Below are 26,250 nucleotides of genomic sequence, written 5' to 3'. Positions count from 1 at the left end.
GCAGTTAAGCGTCTCCATGTTTTAAGGCTCTGGGGTTTTTGTCAGTTTTTTTTTTTTGTTTGTTTTGTTTTGGTTTGGTTTTGGTGAGCTTACAGAATAGTTCTTAAGTGATTTCGTCAGTGGTTTCATTTTCTAAATCTTCCTAATATTTGAATCTTTCATCCACTTGGAGTTTTCCTTTTTTAAGATTTTATTTATTTATTTGTCAGAAAGAGAGAGAAAAGAGTATAAGCAGGGGGAGGGGCAGAAATGAGGGAGAAGCAGGCTCCCCACTGAGCAAGGAGCCCCGATGCGGGACTCAATCCTAGGACCATGGGATCATGACCTGAGCCGAAGGCAGACGTTTAACTGACTGAGCCACCCAGGTGCCCCTGCAGTTTTTCTTGATATATTCGGTATAAGGCACTGGTTCAACTTTATATCTTTCCAGATGGCTACGTGGTTGTTCCCAAACCAGTTTTCCATAAACTCTATGCCCCCCCCCCCCCGATTTAATCCTCTGCCTTTATGGTACTGCGAATAGCTCAGTGTATTACATCAATTTTATTTTATTTTTTATTTTTATTTTTATTTTTTTTGTATTGCATCAATTTTAGACAATTCTCTTCCTCTGGCCTCTCAGTCATTTTATATGCCAGTATCACATGGTTTTAATTATTACTATATTATTTAATAATCAGAGCTACATCTGCCTCGTTATCCTTGCTTTTGCAAGTTTTCCTGGCCATTTCCCCTATATTGGCTTTCTTAACAAATCCACAGCTGTAATTACTTTATTCAGGATCTGTTTTTTAAGTGTCACTTTTGTACTGAGCACTTCCCTGGGTTCTTTACAAGAAAGGAAATGTGGGGTATGCCAGATACAGTCTCGGACCAGACAGTAACCCCCCTCCGGGGGAAATGCACACAGACAAGGCAGCTGGAGCAGCTGCATCTGAGCTCCTTCTTTTGGAGAGCTGGCTAAGCAGAGGTCCTCACACCAGCAGGTGACGGGCTCATGGGGCAGGCCTCTCCCACGGAGTTCCAGACCCTCTTCCTGCTAATGACCTGCCCTGGCAATTCATCTTGGAGACTAGGCTTCCAGTATAGTGTGTTTTGGATATCAGAGCAGTGGCATTGAGACGCTGAAGCTTATGGTGGAGTATTTTCTGGGGACACATTCTGTCTTATGCCTGAAGGCTCCTCTAGACCTCTGGCGAAGACTGCTGAGCACAGCTCTGAAGGCAAGCACGTAGAACTGTCATGCTCGCTCTCGGAAACCTTTCTTATTAACATCCACCTGAAAAATGAATATAAAGATGTTTTAGTATCTGTCATTGTGCTTCCTCTGACTCCCCTGCAAGTGAGCTTAAAACTGATCGTATAGGTCATGATCCCAGAGTCCTGGGATCAAGCCTCGCATCTGGCTCCCTTCTCAGCGGGGAGTCTGCTTCTCCCTCTCCCCCTACCCCCTGCTCCTGCTTTCTCTCTCTCTCTTTCAAATAAATAAATAAAATCTTTGAAAAAACAAAACAAAACAAAACACCCGATCATATATATGGATCCTATGGAATATAATGGGAACATTTTTGCTGGTGAATTTTAATCCCCAACATGGAATCAGTGATTGAATGACTGTGATGTTTCGGACGGTTTCGTTTTCTCTATAGAAATACTATTTTGTAGTTTTGATTGGCAGCCCTCAACCTTGACCCCAGCACACTTTCCTGTGTTCCTGTGTTTCAAGCTGGGCTTGACCTTCCAGCTGCCCTCTGCTTTGGGGGTTCCTCATGCCACGTGTGCCATCTTTTTATTTCTACCTCATCTGAGAACAGCACCTAACGAGTGCTACCTTCCACGTTCATTCCTGTCGTCCTGACTTCTCTCAGTGACTTGCATAAACTGCTGCCTACTTGGGCTCTGCACTGCGATGATGGAGGCCAGCACACACTCTTTCCTTTCGTCCCCTTCTCCCCCGCCCCCCACCAGCCCACTGTCCTCAGGAAATGGCATGGCCCTCCACTGTGTTTTTCAGGGTAGAAGCTCAGCCACCTAGGATTCTTTTCTTTCTTTTATCACTCCCACATTCAGCCCATCACCAAGTTCTAGCAAGATCTGCAAACTCTGTCTCTAGCACGCCCACTGTCTCCATTTCTATGGCAACCCCCACCTCCCGGTCCAGGTCATGGGGATACTAAGTACAACCAATCAGCGGCGATAGAATGTCCTCCCTTGTATCCTCCCTGTGTCCTCTGGTTTCCCTTACAGTGAGGATGAACCCTTAAAGCTATAAACCAGCTCCTGCCACCCTTCTGCCTACCCTTAAGCCAGTGCCCGCTGCGCCTGGAGTGAAATCCAGCCTCGGTTCCATGGCCAACAGCATCCTGCATGTCTGATCCCGATCTGTCTCTTCTTCAAATTCATCTCCTTCTACTCTGCCTGGGGATCACTGAGTGTCCAACACCCCGGTGTCCTTTTGTTTCCTTAAGCACGCTCAGCTGGGGAAAGCCCACGGCCCTTCCACATGCTCTTTTCCCAGTCTAGAATATTCTTCTCCTGGCTGTTTATATGACTGGCTCTCCCCCTCATCCAGGTACCATCTCCTGAAATGGTACTTCTTCCCCGCACGTCTTCCCTGAGGCCCGCATCTGCCGTCACCGTCGGGATATTTTTCCGTCTTTCATCTCCTGTGTGTTTCCTTCAGAGCAGTGTCCACAGGCAGAATTCCTTTCTCAAATGGCTCCGAGTCTGCTTTCTTGACTTTGCCTTTCTTTCCCAGTGGAAGTCAGCTCCGCAGAGCCGCCGCTTGCTCTGCTGTGAGTCCTACTAGAAGCCCTATATGGAGCGCAGTCCCCGGTGCAATGCCGAGTCTCCCATCCACTGGCTGTTGAGTGAACAAAAGTATCAGCAAAAGAAATAAGCAGCGGTTAGGGCTGGGGACTATGCAGAGAGGACAAGGAAATGGTTTTCACTCCAAAAGATGTACCGTGATAAGCATGAAACCAAAATAAACTCATCTGAGGTGTCGATGAAGCCCCTTGTGGCAAAAAAGCAGTGTTGCGACAGCAGATTTTTCTGGGCAAGTTCCTGAAGAAGAATGTTCTCTGACTTCCTGCGGAATTGCAGAATTATGTTGCTGTCATGACTTAGCATTTAGTAGGACGTGTTCTGCACACATTTGAGCAATGACGTAGATTTAGTTCATTCACATTATGCTTCAGTGTTCTCCTCTTCCGCGAGCATATTTAATTAACCTTACGCCTGTGCAGTGATTAGGACAGTCAGTATTAAATGAGAAGTAACAAGGCAGTTCACTTAACAAGCACGGTTCCTGTCCTCAAGGAGCGTCACTGATTAGTAGGGGTGATAATCTTCCAAAGAAATCCTCACCGTCCTTCGTGGTATCAGGAAACATCATTAAGAGACGCGGGAATCACAAAACAAAGGAGAGCGAGTTGGCAGATTCGGTTTGAGCATGGACAACATCCTGAAAAGAGGTGACTGTGGAGTTGGGTCTTGAAAGAAGAAGAATTTGCTAGGTGGGAAGACTTTCTAGGCCAGGGGACAGAGTCCAGGGGCCACAGACACATAGGAGCGCCATAGCGGTAGCATGTTCTGGAATCCCTGCCACCAGAGGGAACAGGCACTGAGGTTCAAGAGACAGGCACAGCCAGATGGCAGAATGGGGGTCTTTGAATGGTTTTAATCCTGAAAGCCACGGGCTGATGTCATTCACTTTTTACAAAGGTCGTTAGAGGATGGATATAGCTTCCCGTGGAAGGCTCTGGTCATGGAGATAGAAGGCAGGCAGGAGATCTCCCTAGAAAGTACAGAGACAGGCAAGAGTCAGAGATGGACCTCAGGAGAGTAGCTGCACTTAGATGGGGAGGAGGAAAGTGGATTTTTAAAGGAAAGAGCTGGATTCTTTGTAGTGGTGGCAGATTAAAATATATATATATATATATATATGTCACACAAGCTTAGAGAAGAGACTTTTTTTTTTTCCCCTTTGGAGGGAAGGAGTGATTAATGTCAGAGAGATCAGGTAAAAAGTCAGAGGGCAGGGCTGGATTTCCTAACTGAGGCGTCTTCAGCGACTTTAATAAGAGTAGAGGTGGTGGGCAGATGAGGGCAAGAGCCACATGGGTGGTGCATTGGGGGAATGAAAGCAAACTGGGAAAATAAATGAATTATTATCCGCAGGGCAGAGCCACGGTGGGGGGTAGGGGGATGTTCTCATTTGTTTGCTTTCCTTTGCTTATAATGAACAGTTGGGATGTGCCCTTGCTCTGTACTCTGTGGAAAGAGGAAGCCCAGAAACCCTGGTTCTCAGTGAGGAAGAACTGGTTTGGGGTATAGCATTTCTTTAGATGAGTTGGGCACAAGAAAAGGGAAATAAGCAGAAAAGGGTGAGATGCGTTAAGTTTGGGGCCAAAGGGTACAACAGGGAGGGCATTTCTGGTCTTGGGGGGACAGCACATTAGGAGAGAGGGATACCAAAAGGTGGCAAGGGGAAAGGTGATTGTCCAGAGCAGGCACTAGGGAGGATGGGGGGATGGTCCCTTGGGGTGTGGAGGCTTCCACTGAGCACTAAGGCCAACACACTCCCAACCCATCTCCGCCTGTCCACCTGCAGCAACCTGGACATCAGGTCCTGGCTTGGAGGGATCCTGGGCAGGCCCACCTGTAGGTCAAATGGGGCAGGCTGCTTAGAATGCTGGTGAGGTCACAGGTGAAGTGATGGGCTTGAGCAGCACGGACGGTCAGAGGAGCAGGTGTGCTGTAAGTGATGGAGGGAGCGGGCTAGTCCTGGAAAGACAGGAGGCTTTTGGGGAGCAATCTCTGAATTCTCTGTCTAACCTGACATTTCTTCCCCAGTTCCCTGGGAAGGTACTTCCGTGGCATTTCTGCCCCTGCTGCCCGGAACAGTGTGTGGAAAGTCTTGGAATTACACTCTGATTCTCTGGCTCCGTGTATGGCTCTCTGGAGTCTTGGGGTGGAGTTTTGGGGGGTGGATTTGAGTGATTGCCAAGTCATCCAGAGCCAAGTTTGGTGAAGAAAGTAGACAATCAAGCTGGGTAATACCATTTTCAGTAGAAATGGAAATGTGGATTTAAATAACAGAACTGTTTTTCTTACATGGTTTGTGCCAGGCCCTGACAGCAGTTTCTAAAGAGAGCAGTGACAACATCTTTGGAATGTATATAGCCTCTCAGAGTCACTTTTTTGAGGGAGCATTCTTTTGGATGTAAACATCTTAAGAGATTGCAGGATCACATGCCTTTGGAGTTTTGTTGTACCCAGTAAACACCCGCTGATACAAAGTCAAGCAGGCTCGTAACATTGTATCAGGACAGTCTTTCTGTATATATTAGAGCAATCCATGATGCCAACGCCATATTGGAAGTGGTGAGACCGAACCAGAATATTCTCTAGCCCACTTGGCGTCCTCTGTGTTTGCGATCTGTTTCTTTACCAGAAACTGGGAAAACATCATTCTTGTCAATTAGCATTTGTCCAACACCTTATGGTCCCTAGACGAAAACTCATGACAGAGGCACACCTTGAGACATTACATTGCCAAACTGAACATCAGCTGTTAAAATTTGCTACGTTTTGGGGAGACTCTGCTGGCTCTCCAGCTACTGGAGGTACCGGAAAGAAGTGGTACATTTTATAGCAGCCTGGAAAATAGCTGCGCCCCGTGGAATAATTAACCGGGAATGGCCATTTGTAGACAAGTGGGGAAGATCCCTCGCCTGAGTCTCGACAGAAGCAGAGTCCATGGGCTCCAACCAGGGAGCAGACCTGTTCTGTCCACCTCCTGTGCAAGATTCACTTACCTGAGAAGGCATTGTTCTCGTTTGGGTGGCTCCCCTCGCACGCTTTCTGCTTAAGTTGGCTCCTTACCAGAAGACAAGGAATATGTCATCTTTCCTCATGGGGGAGCACCACGGGCGTTTTGGCAGACTCCCAGAACTGCAGCATGGTTGGCACCCCAGGTTTCCTAGCTCTAAATGCCAGGAAGCCCCCACAAGTCCCTGTTACAGTCAGAAATGTCACCGAACATTTCCAGATACCTCTGGTTGTTGACAGACGCCCAGAGCCTGGTGGACTTGTTTACTGAGAAACCAAAGGAAGACAGGAAACTTTCTTTTTCTGTCCTTTTTATTTCCTGCCTGTCTATCTAGCTATTCATCTACACATCTATCTCCTTTTTCTTTGGTTTTCTTTTTCTTTTTCTTTTTTTCATTGCAGTGTGAGCAATGACAGACATTTTGAAACAAGAATCTTTAGTAAAAAAAAAAACAAACTCATACTTAAAGGAAAGGCTGAGGAAGGATAGAAGAAAAGAGGAAGGTAGAGTTGTAGGTGGAGAAGCTGGAGGAAATGTTTCTGCCACCTTTGTGTGTGGCCCCTTCTGATTTTTCTCCCTGAAGCCAATGAGATTTCCTGTAAGAAGGCTCGGCTACAGCTGCATTATAGTCTGTAACTGACCTCAGAGGTACGAGCAAATGGATTCCACTGAGAACGTGGTTAGAATGGGGGAAGGGTTATAGGTTCAGATGCTTGTTGTGGAGAACAGATTGTTCCTAAGGCTCACTGTGGCTCTCGAAATGTGCGGGGATGGGGGGTGGGGGCATTACCCAATCATCCCAAGCCCCTTCTCATAAAATGATGTAACTTACCCCATTCTCCAGGAGCATTGGCCCCAGAGTAATTCCAGCACCCAGGGAGAACGTTTCCCATTTTCAATGTCTGCAAAGTGAAGTTCTCCTTTTGCGCCAAGACCGTTTCCTCAAAATAGCGTACCTGGCTAGCATTTAAGCATTACACCCCTTAGCTCACCACGATCGCTCCAAGTCACGTGTTAATGTGTCTTTCGACTCTGCACTAACCCTTGTGGACCATTCGTGCCATACTGAAGCTGACTTTCTACTTTATTTTTTCAGTTGTTCATGGTGGACAACGGAGCAGATGACTGGAGAATAGCCATGACTTATGAGCGTATTTTCTTCATCTGCTTGGAAATACTGGTGTGTGCTATCCATCCCATACCTGGGAATTACACGTTCACATGGACGGCCCGGCTTGCCTTCTCCTATGCCCCATCCACAACCACCGCCGATGTGGACATTATTTTATCTATCCCGATGTTCTTAAGACTCTATCTGATCGCCAGAGTCATGCTCTTACATAGCAAACTGTTCACCGATGCCTCCTCTCGAAGCATCGGGGCACTGAATAAGATAAACTTCAATACCCGTTTTGTTATGAAGACGTTAATGACTATCTGTCCAGGAACTGTACTCTTGGTGTTTAGTATCTCATTATGGATAATTGCCGCCTGGACTGTCCGAGCCTGTGAAAGGTAAGTTTGTTTCTTTTCCTGGGAACATAATTTGCAAGTGGGAGGAAGAACACATTTTAGACCAGAGGCACTCGGTGACTCACGCTTGGAAATGTTGGATTCTCTGGTGTTTTAAAACGAGTCTGACGAAACTTTACTGCACATTTTTGCTTACAGTGATGCCTTGATGATTATGTACTTTTTTCCTTTTTTTTAAGAGAGAGAGGGAGGATAGCACCACAGGGGCTGGGGAGGAGTAGAGGGAGAGAGAGAGAATAGGAAGCAGGCTGCATGCCCAGCACGTAGCCCTACTGGGGGCTGATCCCCCAACCCTGAGATCATGCTCTGAGCTGAAGTCAGGAGTCAGATGCTGAACCGACTGAGCCCCCTGACCCCAGGCACCCTGATGATGCATTTTACTTTCCAATTGGATCAGTTTTCTAGAGAGGGCTGTCTTTATACTCTGTGTCAAAATTTGGAGACCTACAAATTTTATAGGAGGTTTCTATCCGAAATGTCTGTTTCATGATAACACCGAATCATTTTGGTGCCTCGTTGGTTATAGCATAGATTATTGTTGAGACAGAAATCCAGCGGAAACATGGTGATTCAGGCTGTCTGAACTTTTGGGAATATCTCAGTGTGGTCTGTCAATTGTACTGCCCATTTAACCCAGTGTTCATGTGAGACTGGTAAGGAGCTTATGGGTATATTATTTGTTTTTTTTATCAAACTCAACAGTTAGTGAGAAGGGGAAGTGGGGTTTGTTTTATTTTCTGAGGTACTCTGGTGGTTTAGAGATAGACATACATTCTTAGAATTTGGGAACTTCCCAGTGAGTCTAAATTAATTAGTAATAGCATCAGTGATATTAACCTTGCCATTTTAACAAACAAAAATAGATTTGTTACATAAATAGGAGGAACTCTATCATAATGAGGGGTGAAGCCTCATGCAACCTTGGTTAAGAAAATCCAGGTTGAAATTGGCAATAGATAGGAACGATTTAGTAATTGATAGAACTGTTAAATCTTAGGATGTTCTCCGTAATGACCAGATTTTTTTTAGTTTAGATTTTGAAAATTGAAGGTATTATGTATACAGTTTAATGAAGAAGACTCTCTGTGTGAGAATTGTTGCAAAAATAGCAAACCTATAATATCCCTTCCCTATTTTGGTTTTTCGCAGCAGTCGCTCAAAGATCTTTTAGTCAATGTTTTTAGTAATTGCTTTTTGTATTTCGGGATGCTATAGCTTATGTTGCTACCACTAGGTTTTTCATTAGCTTTTTAGGAAAGTTGGGATTTTAGTTTTCTTTCACACATATATACCCCTTTCATGACTCCACCCTCCAGAAGAGTAATTTCCATCTCCCTCAAAATTATGTCAACACTGATCATTCTACATTAACATCCTTATGACTATGTAAACTGCATTTGTGCTTGAACTATGTGTAGTATTTTGTTAGCATTTTGCTTTTCCTGTACATTTTTTATTTTCCCCATATTGTGTAAATATTCTTTTGCTAGATTTATTTATATTGAGCAATCTATCAATTTCACTTTGAAAAACAATTTTTACTTCTAACCTATTTGCCCATCACATTGGGAATTTTTTCTGGATTCTTTGTACGTTGGCTACCCTTTTTCTTGAACCCCGTTTCTTCCTTGCTTTTCACCTATTCTTCGTTTTGGCAGATTTCATCTCCCTGGCTTTTAAATCAATCAGAGAGAGTCAATTATCATATGGGTTCACTTATTTGTGGAGCATAACAAATAGCATGGAGGACATGGGGAGTTAGAGAGGAGAAGGGAGTTGGGGGAAGTTGGAAGGGGAGGTGAACCATGAGAGACTGTGGACTCTGAAAAACAATCTGAGGGGTTTGAATTGACGGGTGGGTGGGAGGTTGGGGTACCAGGTGGTGGGTATTATAGAGGGCATGGATTGCATGGAGCACTGGGTGTGGTGCAAAAATAATGAATACTGTTATGCGGAAAATAAAAAATAAATTTAAAAAAAAGAAAGAAAAGGTAATAGGTGAGAGAGAATTTTTTGAGAGCTTGTAGATATGTTTGTTCTTCTCTCCCTTCTTATTTGATAAGGGGGATGGATATAAAACTCTAGATTGGAAATCACTTTTGCTCAGAATATCAAAGCCTTCATTTTACTCTGGCATCCAGGATCCAGCAGTTTGTTACTATTCTCAATTTTTGATGCTTTTTTCTTTTTCTGGAAGCTTTTAGGATTGGTATTCTACAATTGCAATAGGGTACATCTTGGTGTGAATCTTTTTTAATTTAGAGAACTAGGAATTTAATAGACTTGTTTGATCTTGGAATGAATGTCCTTCAGTTCTTGGAAATTTTCTTGAGTTATTTAATGATTTTTGTTCCTGTGTTTTGTTGTGTGGATATTGGTCCTCCTCTATTACTTCTTTAATTTTCCCATTTTCTTTCTTACTTTTTTCCATTTCTGTTTTTGCTCTATAGAAGATAACCTCCCTTTTATCTTCCGTACTTTCTTTTTAATTTTTTATTTTTTATAAACATATTTTTATCCCCAGGGGTACAGGTCTGTGAATTACCAGGTTTACACACTTCACAGCACTCACCAAAGCACATACCCTCCCCAATGTCCATAATCACACCCCCTTCTCCCAAACCCCCTCCCCCCAGCAATCCTCAGTTTGTTTTGTGAGATTAAGAGTCACTTATGGTTTGTCTCCCTCCCAATCCCATCTTGTTTCATTGATTCTTCTCCTACCCACTTAAGCCCCCATGTTGCATCACCACTTCCTCATATCAGGGAGATCATATGATAGTTGTCTTTCTCTGCTTAACTTATTTCGCTAAGCATGATACACTCTAGTTCCATCCATGTTGTTGCAAATGGCAAGATTTCATTTCTTTTGATGGCTGCATAGTATTCCATTGTGTATATATACCACATCTTCTTGATCCATTCATCTTCTTCCGTACTTTCTATTGGACTTTATTTTCTTTTTAATTTATATTAATTTCCAGGATCTCATGTTTGATCCCAAGTGCCCCTTTGAAAAAAATAACACCATACTTTTGTTCTTGGATGCCTTGTTTTATTTATTCAGGGATATTAATGATAATTTTTGAAAATGCTTTCTCTTTGTATAGGTATTGTTTCCCCCAAAGATTCATTTTTCTGTTGGTTTTGGCTTCTAGCTTTCCTTAAGTAGTTAGGCGACCCCAGCAGTCTGTTCCTACTTGGCAGTGTAACCTTCAAGGGCTGAGTGGAATTTTCTTTGCATACCTAGAAGTTGTCAACTGTGAGCTTCACTACTGGAGTGGGACAGTGCCAGAAGACCAATTTTAGTATCTTTACATGTTTTCTGTTATCTCCAAACGATCGACAGGCTCATGGGATGTTGTTTCTTCTGTCCTACCTTGAAGGCGCAAGCTTAGGGGACAGTGTACTGGAATTGAAAGGGAAGAGAAGAGGTCTCAACCACGAATCTGTGAACCTTTATTTGTTATTTGTTTTCCAAGTTGTAGCATGGTAGACTACTCTACGGTGCTTGATGCCGTCAGCCCGCTGACCTTGTGTTTTACCTCTCGAGACAACAAACTTCCAGGTTTCTGCCAGTTGGCAAAAGGTACTAGAAGTGACAGAGAGTGGAGAAGGGAATCTAGATACCTACTTGCTTTTACATATATCTGAACGTGTTCTCACCTTTTGGGCTGTGTTCTGATCTCCACTTGCAGAGGTACAGGTGCCAAGTATTTTCAGAGTTTTGGGGTGGGACACAGGTTGGTTCTCAATGCCAGTATGGTTTCTTCATGATTCTTTACCATTCCTGGTCTAAAATTCTCCTTCCGTGAGTCAGGTAAGCCTGTGATCACCTGTCCATTGGCTTTATCAGTTCCCTTCATATTGTCTTGTCACTCATTCTTGCTCTGCTCATGGGCTTCTGCTTTGTAGGCTTTGTTTCTTGAACAGTTATTTACAGTCATTTTCATGGAGTTGAGGGAGCCAAGGTCAGCATGTTTGTCAAGTCTGTTTTATAGGAAATTCTGGAGTGATTAGTTTTTAGTATCAAGTTTCTGAATCTTTTCTCTACCTTTTCTTTGTAACTATGGCGTTTGAAGGATTAAAGTTTTCTTCTTAATGGAACGTGGACTCATTATGGCAAGGCTTTGTTTGCTAGCAGTCATGGTATTTAGAGGCTTATGATATTTTCTGGAGCAGATGTACCTATAAAGTTTGAAGAATAAATATGGAAACCCTTAGCTGATAAACCCATTTAGTTTATGAAAATTGCTCTTAGTTGGAAAGTAGATATAACAACGTACCAGTGGGGGTAGAAGCATAGTTGAACTGTACATACAGCTGTATGAGTGGTCCCCAACACGTCTGCTCCCCAAGGACCCAGGAGACAAATGGCCTCAAAACTGAGCACATGCCATACATTTTCTCTTCAAAAGCGGTCCATCTCAACTGTTTGAACCCATCTTCACTAAATTCAGAAGACTGCAGGCAAATGATGCCACATCTTCCTAGCAGTCCAAAGTGTGTGTGTGTGTGTCTGTGTGTCTGTGTGTCTGTGTGTCTGTGTCTGTGTGTGTGTTTAGCAGGCTGACATTGTGAGGTGACAGACCAGACTTGGGTTCACATAAAAAGACACTAGAGCCTGAAATTTTCCCATTTCATATGAAGACTGAGAATCTGTAGGCCGCAGTTAAATAACAGGAACAAACTGTGGCCTGGTGGGGAAGGGAGGGAGACCAGACTCTGGACTGGGACACTGGGATTTCATTCCACTTGCTCAGCAGAGGGGCTGAGTGGCCTCAGGCCAACCAGCTCACTCCTTTTTATCTTAATTTCTTCATTGCAAACTAAATGGATTGACAAACTTTCTTCTTCCAAAGGTAACATTTCCTAATTGTACAAATGAGTAAAAGAAAATAAAATCTTGGGGCGCCTGGGTGGCTCAGTGGGTTAAAGCTGCTGCCTTCAGTTCAGGTCATGATCTCAGGGTCCTGGGATCGAGCCCCGCATCGGGCTCTCTGCTCAGCAGGGAGCCTGCTTCCCTTCCTCTCTCTCTCTCTCTCTGCCTGCCTCTCTGCCTACTTGTGATCTCTCTGTCAAATAAATAAATAAAATCTTAAAAAAAAAGTTAAAAAAAAAAAAAAAAGAAAATGTTGGAAAGGAGAGAGCTTTTGAGAGAGAGAGGGAACCAGATGTGTCTCTGGAGAAGTTTGCTTGCAAACCTATCCGTCTCCTTCCACTGAGCACAGCACATCTAGAGGCTTCTGGAAAATGTTCTGGGCGAATGAGGGGGACATCCTAGAGGAGGAATCTCTTCCTGGGAACGTTCTTCGGGAACGTTTATGTCTTACAAGAAGTCTGAACCCCGTAGCTTGGGGTCCTGAAAACTGGGAATTATCCCCTCTTGTACTTTTTGAGACATCACTGTTTTCGTTATGAGTATAGGTGAGTATTGATTCTGAAGTGTGCTTCACCAGAAACTTTTCGAGGACACTGATTTGCCAGGGGTAGGACGGGAAACAGGGGGCCAGTGCTGGTTATGCGGAGGAAAGCATTTTGCTCCATTTTGTTTTTTTCTTTTTTCCTGTAAGGGCTTCCAGGAGATTTAATATGAGCAGGGGCTTTGGGTATACCCAAGGAGAAAAGGAGCTTTGGCTTGACCACATCTTCTGGGAACCAGCATTGGCCCTTGTCAATAACTGAAGTTTCAGAGATGGAAAGACATTTTAACTTTCTGCACAACATTCTTTTCCTGATTGCTACAGGTTTTATCATGTGGGGGAGGGGGCTGAGTTTGGGATGGACAGAAAGAAGGGGTCAGGAACGGGGAGCTGGGAACTTTGGTGGCCGTATTACCACGGAGAGACGCAGACAGGAACAATCTGTGCTGTTTGTCACTGGAAAAGATTCAATTAGTTAAGACATTTGTGGCCAAATAAATTCACCGTTTGTTTTTTTTTTCTAAAGATTTTATTTACTTATTTGAAAGAGAGAGAGTGTGCATGCATGAGTGGGGGGAGAGGACAGAGGTAGAAGGAAAGAATCTCACTCAGACTCCTTGCCGAGCATAGAGCCCAACACAGGGCTCAATCTCATGACTCTGAGTTCATGACCTGAGCTGAAGCCAAGAGTCAGGCACTTAAGTACCTGAGCCACCGAGGCACTCCTAAATTTACTCTTCTTCTTTACCTCATTGCTTTATTTCCAGGAGTGTTGAAGAATGCATTAACTAGTGTGCAGTAGTTAAGAGGGAAAGGTTTCTCACAATGGCTTTAGAGTGGTTTTCCTTTTTCCCAAGTGGGGAAACTGGAGAAGCGAACAATGGAACTTGTTTTATAGAGATTCTCATAAGCCAAATGGCATTTGAGATGGGTTAAGAATAAATGCTTTTTACCAATCAAAACTAATAGTAAAGAAAGGCAGTATGTATTATACAACACTATATATATTTATAATATATTGTAATATATAGTACTATATAATAATATAATAATATATAAGATATATATAAGATGTATGAGATATGAGATATCATAATATAGGTTATAATATAATAATAACAGAAAAATAGGTAAATAAGTATTCATTTTTCAAATTATCCCAAAGACAATCGAGGAATGGAGTTTCAGTTGTGTTTAGAATCTATTATTCAGTCTTAAAAGTATGTCTTATTTCTTCCATTAATCTAGTTAGACTTCTGGTTTTTTCTTAATTTATTCATTTTTAAGATACTTAAAAGCCTGTCACTGATAGTCTCTTACACTGTGTTTGTTTTAATTGCCCAAAAAGTGATTTCTGAAATGCAGCTGAAACTTCCTTTATTATAACAGTATATCATGGAATATTACAGTCAGGTCATGTTCCATAAAAAAAACTGCATCCCACATGAAACTTTATATGAAAAAGCTGCTTTTAGCCCAAGGATTGATGATGTCTTCTGACATCAGTATGAACCAAGAAGTTAAAGAGGAAAACCCTTGCAGGATGAGAATGGCCCCTTGTGTAACTACATGTGTTTCTAGACTTTCAGCACTCATTCTAGAAGGTATATGACTCCGGGTTCCCCTTCCTATTGCATACGGGCCCTGCATACCGTTGTCATTTTTGTACATACCAAGGTAACAGGAATATACCCTTCTTCCTGCGTGGTCATTGTGACATCTAGGAAATTAAATTAGCATTGTAATGGTTTCTTTTTTGTAACCAGGTGTGAATCTGCTATTCTGAGCTCGGACATTTCTGACTTCCTCAATATAGAGCCTGATTTTGAATAAAGCCACTTCACGTTTCAAGTGGGGATAAACTATTTAGAATGCTTAAATGATCTGGATTCTAGTTTTCAAGTTTCTCATTTCAAAAGAGTTTTAGTTTGCTTTTTTTTTTCTCTGATTAAAGCCAGTTTTTCGAGGAGGGAAGGGATAGATGGCCTCTGAGAGTCTCACTTGTGCTATTGATTTCTAAAACTATTTATGTAGCATCGCATGCAGGAGTGTGTGAAATGAGGAGCTACGTTTTTGAACGCTAACTTGCTTTCTTGACCTGCGGTCCATGATTCTAGTTATATTTTTAGGCGACCCTCTGAGAGGTCTGTGCTTTTTTGGGGCCTGACCATCAGAGATGCCTTATTTCCTGTTGATTTCCTTAAGTCGGAAGCATGTGACTTGGGATCAAGTTTCTTCAGCAGTTGTCAAAGTAGTCATAAAATATCCATGGGTGGTGCTGGGAAGCATCCTCCTGGCCTCTTGATTGAGCATGGTTTACTGGATAATTAGATTATTTCTTACTGCTCAAAGTTTCAGCTGTTGCTAAGTAAATTGTAAGCATTTCATCAATGGATTTGTAATTTGTGGTTGATGGTAATGTAATACTTTGTAAACCTAGACTTCCAGAGTCTGATTCATACGTACGGATATAGCCTTTTCAGACTCAGAAATGAGTCACAACTTTAAAACGGGCCCTTTCAAGTTATAAAAGTCAGCGGTTTGAAAGCATTCATCATGCACCTGGGACTTGGAAAGCATCAAGCCTCGGCATAGAGTTTGCCAAATAAATTGGTCATTGAAGTCTTATGGGAGAAAAGCCAATATTTAGTCCTGTTCTGTTTTCTCTTCATGCCTCCCTAGATAGTTTTGGTGTTCTATGTTTGGTTTTTGGGGGTTTTTTGGGGTCTACCTCCAGAGAGAACAATGAGGATGATGATTTGTTGGCAAGATGCTTTGAGATCCTGGATTGAGGAGTGCAGTTGGAAAATACCAGCACTGATTATATTCACGCTAACAAAACCCAAAAACCCAACAACAAAACACAAAACCAAAAACGTGAAGCTGAAAACAGCTCAGAAATCCAATCTCACGGATCTTATGGTGAATTTATCATAGCCCTCCCCATCCTGACATAGACACTGAGCTACAGAATTTATGGACTGTGGGTCCTGATTGTCTCCTAACTGGAAAATCCACCTGGGACGTTAGGGTGATGTATATGTGTTTCTGTGCAGCTTCCTCATGCATGTGAGTTTCAGAATCACTGTGCCAGATAAAAACAAAAAAACACAAAGTCTAAATGTAGCTGCCCTGACATGCATGCTATTTTGTGTTTAGGAAAATTAACACATCTCTTAGACACACGTGAGCCTCGACTGGCAAAAATTCAACTTTTCCCCACATGCCTGCGGAATTCTGTACGTTCCTTTTTCTTTTTGAAATTTCGCTCCTTTATTTTTAATGCGCTCTTATTGCAAAACAGCATTAAAGTAACAGAGGAAATTGGAGACAAGAAAAGTGCTCTTCTGTGCAACAGAATGTACACATTTTGGGCTTGGACAAATCTGCCTTCTAGCCTAACATTAAATTTTATAACCTTCGTACCTATTCATGGGCTTACTTCATGTTATAATTGTTTATTTAGGGCATGAAGTGGGTTTTAGAATTGCATATCGGAGCTGGAGTTGGGGGTATAAAAGATAGGTGTTTGGCTGGACTCCCCCAGAAGGACTGGATGAACTATTTTCTCCTACTCTAACCAGCCAGCTGGTTAGAGTAATACCTAATCTTAACAGTGCTTCCTGACATCCCACGGAGGGGAATAGCAATCCTTGAACTCTCCCACTCTGCCATGTCCAGCCCCGTTTTGTCCCCGATTCAAAAGCCCATGGATTAGTAAATAGTCCAATCACTGCCAAATTCCTGGGGCAATTGGTAAAGGCCCCAGCCTTCAGAGACTTTCACTTAGCACGGTGGTGAGGTCAAAGCTGTTTTGAGAACATGGTCGTTAGTTAATAAACGCTGGTGAATAAATAAAGGAATTAGAGGGGAAAAAAAATCTCATGCAGAGTTTCATCATGATTTTTGGCTAACATGTAAGAAGAAAAGAGGATTTTTGTCATTCTTCTGTTTTATTAAATGATTGAGGTATAACTTCTATACCTATTTTAAGTGTGTATCTCAATTGTTACCTAGTAAATGTCGAGAACTATACCACCATCACTTCTGTTTTTTCTTTTTTTTTTTTTTTTAACAATTTTATTTATTTATTTGAGAGAGAGCATGAGCACAGGGAGGGGCTCAGGGAGAGGGAAAAGCAGACTCTCCACTGAGCAGGGAACCTGACCTGGGGGCTCCATCCCAGGACCTGGAGATTGCAACCTGAGCCAAAGGCAGATGCTTAACTGACTGAGCCACCCAGGCAACCCAACCTCTGTTGAGTTTTAAAAGCTTCATCACCCCCCAAAAGATCCCTTGTTGCCGGTGGCATGAACTCCCTGCTCTGTCCAGTCCCAGGCAACCACAACATGCCGTCTGTCTCCCTAGAATTGCTCTTCTGAGCATTCTATAGAAATGGAGTTGGATGACATCTACTTTTTTTCTTTGATCGTGCTTAAAGATTTTGATGTTCATTCCTACTGTCCCATCTAGTTTGCCCCTTTTTATTGACAAATGGTATTCCATCGTAAGGCTATGCCTTGCTCATTTCACCAGTTGGTAACACATTTAGAAGGTTTCCTGTTGGGGAGCAGTTATGAATAGAATCACTGTGAACTTTTGCACAGAAATCTCTGTAGAAACATGTTTTCGTTTTCTGGGGTAGACGTATAGGAGGGGGGCTGCCTAATCTTACATTCCCGCCTGAAATCAAGCCTCTGTGAGGGTTCCTCTTTTATTACACAGTGCTGACAACCCTGTCCCCCATAGATACATACACACCGTAGATACATACACACGTAGATACACATATTTATTGATATAATCTTACTATCATTCTAGTAAGTGCACAGTGGTACCTCATTGTGGTTGTAACTTTCAGTTCTCCAGTGACCAATGGTGGCGAACACCTGTCTTGTGGTCATCAGTCATTTGTGTATATCTTCTTCGGCAAAAAGTCCATTTAAAGTGCTTGCCCATTTTCATACTGGGTCATTTGTCTTACTGTATCATAAGCGTTTTTTTCTATGTTCTGATTACCAGGCCTTTCTCAGATGTGTGATTTGCAGATTTTTTCTGCGGCTTATCTTTTCGTTTATGTTCGTGTATTTTCTGAGCACCGTGTTTTCTGAAGCTGTGAATACTGGCCTTTCTCTAAAGCAGTCTTGTGTTGCCTCCCAAAGCCAGGGGATAAAAGCTAGGAACACATACCCAGGGGACTGTGATGAACTCTTTGAAGATACTTGGCTCCCTTGTTAAGTTTTTCTGCTTCCTGTGCTTCTCCTTGCTGCCTTTTGCTACCCGCAAGGTCTTGGTGTTTCTAGTATCGCTATTTGCTAGTTATAGGAAAGCAAGGAAGGAGTGAGAGAGGTTGTTTATTACACCTGAGTTGAAAAAATATCTGTCCAAGTCTTGCATCACTGTGATGACAGTAGTCAGTGTGAAAAATGAAGTCCAAAAAGTATCTGTCATTTTAGCACTTACACTGAAGGCATTCCTGACTCTGGTCTAATGGGGATATTTAAAATTCTTTTATTTTCCTCCCTTTAAAAAAAAAAAAAGATTTTATTTATTTATTTGACAGAGATCACAAGTAGGCAGAGAGGCAGGCAGAGAGAGGAGGAAGCAGGCTCCCTGCTGAGCAGAGAGCCTGATGTGGGGCTCGATCCCAGGACCCTGGAATCATGACCTGAGCCAAACCGCAAAGCCTTTAACCCACTGAGCCACCCAGGTGCTCCTATTTTCCTCCCTGTTAAGGGGGCAATTGGTTTTAAATGATCTACAGGTATCTTCATGACCAAGGGCAAATGTTTGTAACAGGTATGACCCCATTTTAGGAATTAGGTAGATTGTTACAAACTAAGCCTCCCTCCCTGACTCTGTATGACCTCACTGGTTTTTATGACAGTCCAGTGCCATCTCTTTGGAAGATCAATGGTCCAGCCATGGGCTGCCTGACCAGATGACCATTGCTTGATCATTCTTCATAGTGCGCTCTGTATCACAGTGACAGCATATCATGGTCCAACTGACAGGAAAGTGGCAATTGTTATCTGACGTTTCATTTTCCCCAGTAGCTCAGAGGCCAAGAGATTTTTTAGTAGCCACTCCTAATATCTATTCCTTGTCATAGACTTAATATTCTAGAAGCTTTCTGCGTTATGTAAAGAGCACCATTTTAGTTTACAGAGTTGTATTGAGTAGTCTAACAAAGGAAGATGCAACTTAAAAATAAATGTTTGGGGGCACCTGGGTGGCTCAGTGGGTTAAAGCCTCTGCCTTCAGCTCAGGTCAGGATCCCAGGATCCTGGGATCGAGCCCTGCATCGGGCTCTCTGCTCAGCAGGAAACCTGCTTCCTCCTCTCTCTGTGCCTGCCTCTCTGCCTACTTGTGATCTCTGTCTGTCAAATAAATAAAATCTTAAAAAAAAATATTTGCAGCCTTTGTGATATCTGGTGTCGGGGCTTTAGAACCTCTTAGGAAACCTCCATGTAAGACTCAGGGTCTGGTCTATAAAAGGAAAGCCACAAAGTAAGGCACAGTGTATTCAGATCAAGTTGAATTGGAAGAAAATACCTTTTGCCACCAATCTGAGTGAAAAGTTAAATTTTCTAACTTCGCTGATTTAAATAAATGGTCCCCAGTGTTTCACGTGATTGGGCGTTTTCAGTGATCATAAGCTCTCTGTTTTGGACAAAACCAAAGCCATGTTAGACGTCTGTGGAGAATCATCCCAAATCTCCACTTATATTATTTGGGGTGATTTTATGCTTTTGTCCCAGAAGGTATCACAAAATGAAACTGGCAATACAGAACGATCAGCTTTGATCCATAATTTTAATCTGGGTTCGTGGTGACCAGCCCTTAGAGATCTGGCTCAGTGTATGTCTTTTCTGAAATGGGATGAGTGTTCTTAGATTTACTACTGTTACTTCTCTGGTCCAACAACAGTGCTTTCTAGCGGTCAGTAAGATGTTTTTGCTTTGGTTCTTTAAATAGGTTCTAAGAAGCTCAGGGCATCACTATGAAGTGAGAGGTCTCTCTGTCAGGATTTATATTCCTCTTTAAAGATTCTTAGTACTTTTATGGACTTAGAGCTTTCATTCCTCTTCCTGTCTACTGTTCACTTCCTGTGTCTTCTGGATTCCTGTTCCTTCCTACCAAGGTCATTGGCATGGATAGTGATTGGGCAGGTGTTTTGGGTAGGTATGCGGTTGTATGGTAAAAGGGATGAAGATGCCATGATACTCAGGCTCAATGTGGTCTTGGAGAAGAACCAGAAAGACTGTTAGAGGTCATTAGTCACTAGCATAATATGTTCAACACTTTCGTCTGATCCTGGTTAGGTGAGGGGTTAGATTTTCTCTTCTAGTGTTGAGGTGTCCTTTGGGTGCCTATGGTATTCTCCATCCTCTACAAATGAGGGTACAGAAGCTGTGCTTAAACTAAACTCTGCAAGGATAAAGACCATGTCTAGTAACATCTTGATTCTGGTGGCTCAGAGTCCTTTAATACCCAGGTGTTAGGAGATTTTTTTCTTTTTAAGCAAGAGAGCATGAGCAGAGGGAGAGTGACATGGAGAGGGAGAAGCACACTTCCCCACTGAGCAGGGAGCCCAATGTGGGACTTGAACTCAGGGCCCTGGGACCATGACCTGAACCGAAGGCAGACGCTTAACTGACTGAGCCACCCGGTGCCCCTCTTGTGGGATCTTACGAGTCTTCTAGTTCTGTCAGATCAAGAATAACCACGACTTCTGTCACTCCATGACAACTTATGAGGTAAACATTTCCACACAGATTTGTGCCCATCTGCCAGAACAACAGAGGGCTGATGGGTAATGCTTCAATGAGTGACCTCATGTAGTAAGTTTAACCCTATGAGAGACATAAAGGATACTTCCAGTGGGACTAATGTATGTTAAATGTGGAACAAATGCTTATGTCTTGATTTTGTTATCTTCTAGAAATGGGTTCTTTGGAAAGCAGTTAGAGTTTTACTGTTTAGTAAGTTAAAGTTTAATGAGGAGCTCTGTTAATTTAAAATTTCTTTGAAGCAGGGGCAAAAAGAGCACTTGTTGAATTTTTTTTCCTTTTAGTTGACATTGGTATGTAATGTTTCAGGTGTGCAAAAGCCTAGTTACCATTTGTCACCATACAGTTGACCCCCCCTTCACCCATTTTGCTCACCCCACAACCCCGTCCCCCTTTTAACCATCAGTCTGTCTCTGTATTTACGAGTTTGTTTTTATCTTATTTTGTTTGTTCATTTATTCTGTTTTTTCAAGATTCTACATATTAATGAAGTTATATGGTAATGATCTTTCTCCATTACTTAGCATAATACCTTCACGGCCCATCCATGCTGTTGCAGATGGCAATATTTCATTCTTGTTTATGGCTAAGTAATATTCCATTGCATAAATATACCACACCTTCTTTATCCATTCATCTGTTGATGAATACTTAGGTTGTTTCCATATCTGAGCTATTGTAAATAATAGGGGTGCATATATATTGTCAAATTAGTGTTTTCATGCTCTTCAAATAAAGACCTTGAAGTGGGATAGCTGCATCTTATGTTAGATCTATTAATTTTTTGAGGATTCTCCATCTCATTTTCCAGATGGCTGCACCAATTTATATTCCTGCCAACAGTGTATGGGGGTTCCCTTTATTCCACATGTTTTCTGACACTTATTTCTTGTCTTTTTGATGCTTGCCATTCTAATGGTAGTTTTGATGATCATTCCCCTAACAATTAGTGAGGTTGAACACCTTTTCATGTGCCTGTTGGCCATCTGTATGTTTATTCAGATCCTCTGATACTTTTTAATAAGCTTTTTAAATTATTGAGTTGTAGGAGTTCTTCATCTATTTTTGGATACTAACCTTTCCTTGGATATATGATTTATAAGTATCTTCTGTTCAGTAAGTTGCCTTTGGTTCTTGATGATGGTTTCCTCACTGTGCAGAAACTTGTGAGTTTGCTTCAGTCCCATTTATTTATTATTGCTTTTTGTTTCCCTTGCATTTGGAGGCAGATCCACAAACACATCACTAAGACAGATGTCAAGTGGCTTACTGCCAGTGTTTTCTAGGAATTTAACGTTATCAGGTCTTACACTTAAGTCTTTAATCCATGTTGAGTTAATTTTTGTGTATGGTATAAGATAGTGGTCCAGTTTCATTCTTTTACATGTTCAGTTTTCCCAGCACCATTTATTGAACACACTCTCCTATCTCCTTTGTATATTCTTGGCTCTTTTGTCATAAATTAATTGGTCATATATGTGTAGGTTAATTTCTGGGCTCCCAGTTCTGTTTCATTGATCTTTGTGTCTGTTTTTAAGCCAAAACCTCACTGTTTTGATTACTATAACTGTAGTATAGTTTGACATCAGGAAGCTTGATACTTCTAGCTTTGTTCTTCTTTCTCAAGATTGCTTTGGCTATATGGGATTCTTTGTGGTTCCATACCAGTTTTAGAATTATTTGTTTCAGTTCTTTGAAAAATGCCATTGGAACTTTAGTAAAGATTGTATTGACTTGTCAATTGCTTTGGGTTGTATAGACATTTTAACAATATTGGTTCTTTCATTTCATGAACATGGTATGTCTTTCCATTTATTTGTATCTTCAGTTTCTTTCATCGGTGTCTTAAAGTTCAGTGTATAGGCCTTTCATCACTGTACTTAAATTTATTCCTCAGTATTCTATTTTTTTTGATGTTATTGTAAATGGGATTGCTTTCTTAATTTCTTTTTCTGATTGTGTATTGTTAGTGTGCAGAAATGTCACAGATTTCTGTTTATCGATGTTATGTCCTGCAACTTTGCTGAATTCATTTATTCTAACACTTTTCTGGTGGAGACTTCAGGGTTTCTCTAATAGTTTCCTGTTCTCAGCAAATAGTGGTAGTTTTACTTCTTCCTTTCCAGTTTCATGCCTTTTACTTCTTTTTCTTACCTTATTGCTGTGACTACTTGCTAAATTTTTGAAGACTGCAGGCATATTGGTCTTGGAAATCTGAAACCTTCAGAATGTGCTAGACTATAGGCAGAAGGCTTCACAGAAACATGGCAAGCATGCTACAGCACTGCTTGAAACCTTTTCATTGTTCAGCCTGGAAGTATTTATATTTACTCTGTTGGACCCCGTCATCTTCTGACAGAGTTTCTCAGTCTTTTATCTTGTGTTTTGCTTTGTGGGCTTTCAGCATCTGTGTGTTACAGTCACTGACTGGGATTTGCAATGGCAGGGCAGAGGGGACCCCATCCTGAGGCGGCATTTGTCTTAAAGCTCCACAGGGCAGAGAAATATGCAGATGATATGAGTGTCCCTAAAGCAGCATTCCATCTTTTCCTTCTCAGGACCTGCTCTTCTCAGATTGCTGCCATTGTCCCCTGACCACTCAACTTAGGTTCTGCAGTGTGTTGAATGTGATGGGTACTTCCTGGAAATCTCATTAACAGTAATATGTAACCTAGCATTGCTCCTGCTGGAAATGCACACAGCAAGTGCTGCTCAGCATGGTCCAAAGAGCTTCAGAGAATCCCCGTGGCAGCCCTTTGAAAAAGAGCATCATGAGTTGCAAACCATTGGGTTTAACTTCCTTGTACAGTCATCCAAATATAACAGAAGAATTTTTTTTTCAGGGCCCTTTATCCATTTTTACTTTTATTCAGGATTTTATCTGGCTTAGTCTTTGTCTTACCTTGTGCTTCTTATTGATCAGTTTTTGAAGAGACAAATATTAGGAAGAATTGAGGAAATGAAAATATTCTAAGTTGTTTAAGGCAAAGATTAACAAACTATAAATGTCCCATGAGCCAGATTTGACCCACTTCTTGTTTTTTGAACCTCCCATGAGCTAAGAACAATTTTTACCTTTTTAAATCATTTTTTGGAAGGGGAGAATACATGACAGAGATCATATGTGGTCGGCAAAGCCAAAAATATTTACTATGCAGCATTTTATGGAACAAGTTTTCCAACCCCAAAGGTAAAGTATCATTTTTGTCAAATTTGTTTTAAGCATAATATGATACTTAATATAAATTACAGAGACTTCTTCTAATTTTATTTTCAGGTTCAGACAATGAATTTGTTTTAAGCATAATGTGATACTTAATATAAATTACAGAGACTTCTTCTAATTTTATTTTCAGGTTCAGACAATGAATTTGTTTTAAGCATAATGTGATACTTAATATAAATTACAGAGACTTCTTCTAATTTTATTTTCAGGTTCAGACAATGAATTTGTATTTGTCACAGCTTAAATGAGTTTTGTTTTAATTGCCATTATAACATATTCAGTGACTAAATATAAAATACTTCGGTGACCAAGGAGCAAACATTGACATTGGTTCAAGTGACAGGTGTGAGTGTCATATGGATGTTAACGAGTGACCTAAGCTATATGGAGTAGTCCTAGCTAGATCCCAGTAGAATTCATATGCTAAACACAAACTACCTTATTTGTCCATCCAAACTGGACAGGAGCAAGATATGGAAGAAGGGCTCTGATCTATTGGAGGATCCTAGGTTCTGCCTTCCCTGACCTTGGGTAACATCAGTAGGAACACTGAGGCACTAAGAAATCTAATCTAGAGGCTGTGGATGAGCAGATCTTGGGATGGATTTAGAGCCCAAGCTTCCAAAATGTAGTCATTGAACACTGGCAGAATGACTTTCCTTTAACAAGGAAAATCATCTCACGTCTTCTTGCAGTGTTGTTCTCCACAGCGCGTATGCTGAGCTGCGGGTATACAATGGCTCCATGCTGATCAGGGTGAAACAGGTTTTATATCTGTTATGTAATGGAGGATCGCAAAATACCATGATTGTCTTGGTCCTATGGTCTCTGCTCCCAAATGCAGTACTGTCCCTATCAAGTCGGTTTATGTTAGTTAACATGGGAGGAGTTGACTGGCAAGACTTGAAAATAATTCCAATTTGCTTTTCTTACATACGTCTCTACTAAGTCCTTTCATGAGGTTTGCTTGCTGTGTCTCTTGAGCATCACTGCCTTTTCCGTCAACATAATGCTCATTCTTCAGAAGAGTAGAAAGGAAGAAGCTATAATTCAGCAAAGGTACCAGATACCTGGGACAATGTCATGAAGGTGGCAACATTTTATATTAAGAAAGTATTCACACAACATGTTTTATAGGCGATCTAGAACCTCAGTGGTATTGTTGCCTGGTAAGACTTTCCTATGTTTGTCACATCACCACTCTCCCTCCTCCCTTCTTCATTCCGTCTATCCTTCATACTGCCTGTAGATCCATCTCCTTTTGGCTGAGGCTGCTGTGGCCCAGACGACTCTTGTTTCTTTGCAGTTTTCAAGCAAGGTAGAGAGGATGTTCCCTTTTCCTTCCCCAGTGTTTTGAATGGACACCTTTTTCAGACTTAACACAGGTGCGATGTGATTTAAAATTGCATTGTGTATCTTTCCCAAAACAAGTTCATTTTTTGAATGGTGAAGATTTCTGTACCTCCCCAGTACAACCTTTAGTTATCTGAACCACTTTCTAGTCTCTCTTGCACGTAACCTTGGATGTTCTTGATTTAAGCACATATTACATTTCCTTTTTTTTTTTTTTAAAGATTTTATTTATTTATTTGACAGACAGGGATCACAAGTAGGCAGAGAGGCAGGCAGAGAGGGAGAGGAGGAAGCAGGCTCCCTGCCAGGCAGAGAGCCCAATGTGGGGCTCGATCCCAGGACCCTGGGACCATGACCCGAGCCAAAGGCAGAGGCTTTAACCCACTGAGCCACCCAGGCGCCCTACATTTCCTTTTTATAGATTGTCTTTGTTGGGAAGGAAGAAACCCTGAGTTACGGTTACTAGCAAACCAACATATTTAGGAGAAACTGTAAAAAAGGAGAGAAGAAAGCCAACATGTGGGTTAAGCCTCATCAAGGTAGATTAAGTTTTAAAAGAACATATCTGTACTTTGCCCACTTGTATTCAAGTAAAGGTGCCTTTTCTTGGTATGTTCTGCAAGGAAGCACTGTCTTAGAACCACTCTTACATTTCCCAGTTTTTCCTTGTTGGTATTTGGTCAATTGCATCCTGCTAAAATCACTGTAATCGTCAGTCTTTTATAAAATGACCACGAGGCACAAAAGGAAAATAGGACTCCATCAGAAAGAGAGCTTGGCCCTCTCTGGGTGGCATCTCCATGGTAAGGAGATGACTGGACTGACTTAAGCTTCCAAAAACCTGAAAAAAAGGCTGTGTGTGTACAAGTCTTTTTAGGACTAGAAATGGTTGGGCACTCAGAAATTTATATATCCAAGTGTATTACATATACTTACATAGTATATGAAAATTATGCATAAAATTAGGTTTGTAGGCTACATATTTTATATATGCACATTTTATACACACACACACACACACACACACATTTATTTACTTATTAAAAATTTGAGGGGCACCTGGGTGGCTCAATGGGTTAAAGCCTC

The 26,250-nt window shown here is 41.7% G+C and overlaps 1 protein-coding gene across 4 annotated transcripts in view; it reads left to right on the top strand.

Annotated features, from left to right (window-relative positions):
• KCNN2 (potassium calcium-activated channel subfamily N member 2) overlaps positions 1 to 26,250 on the top strand; it is a 478,995-nt gene that overhangs the window by 368,897 nt on the left and 83,848 nt on the right. For 3 of the 4 annotated variants that reach the window (XM_059175837.1, XM_059175836.1, XM_059175838.1), the window contains one exon: positions 6,933 to 7,351. The exons of the other annotated variant lie outside the window; for it this stretch is intronic. In XM_059175837.1, coding sequence (XP_059031820.1) covers positions 6,933 to 7,351 — 419 coding nt within the window. The remainder of the gene's footprint in view (positions 1 to 6,932; positions 7,352 to 26,250) is intronic. 4 annotated transcript variants of the gene reach the window in all.

This window comes from Mustela lutreola, chromosome 5 (assembly GCF_030435805.1).
Source record: "Mustela lutreola isolate mMusLut2 chromosome 5, mMusLut2.pri, whole genome shotgun sequence".
NCBI classification, from domain to species: domain Eukaryota; kingdom Metazoa; phylum Chordata; class Mammalia; order Carnivora; family Mustelidae; genus Mustela; species Mustela lutreola.
The sequence above is the reverse complement of the archived record's forward strand: the minus strand, read 5'-3'. Positions and strand labels throughout refer to the sequence as shown.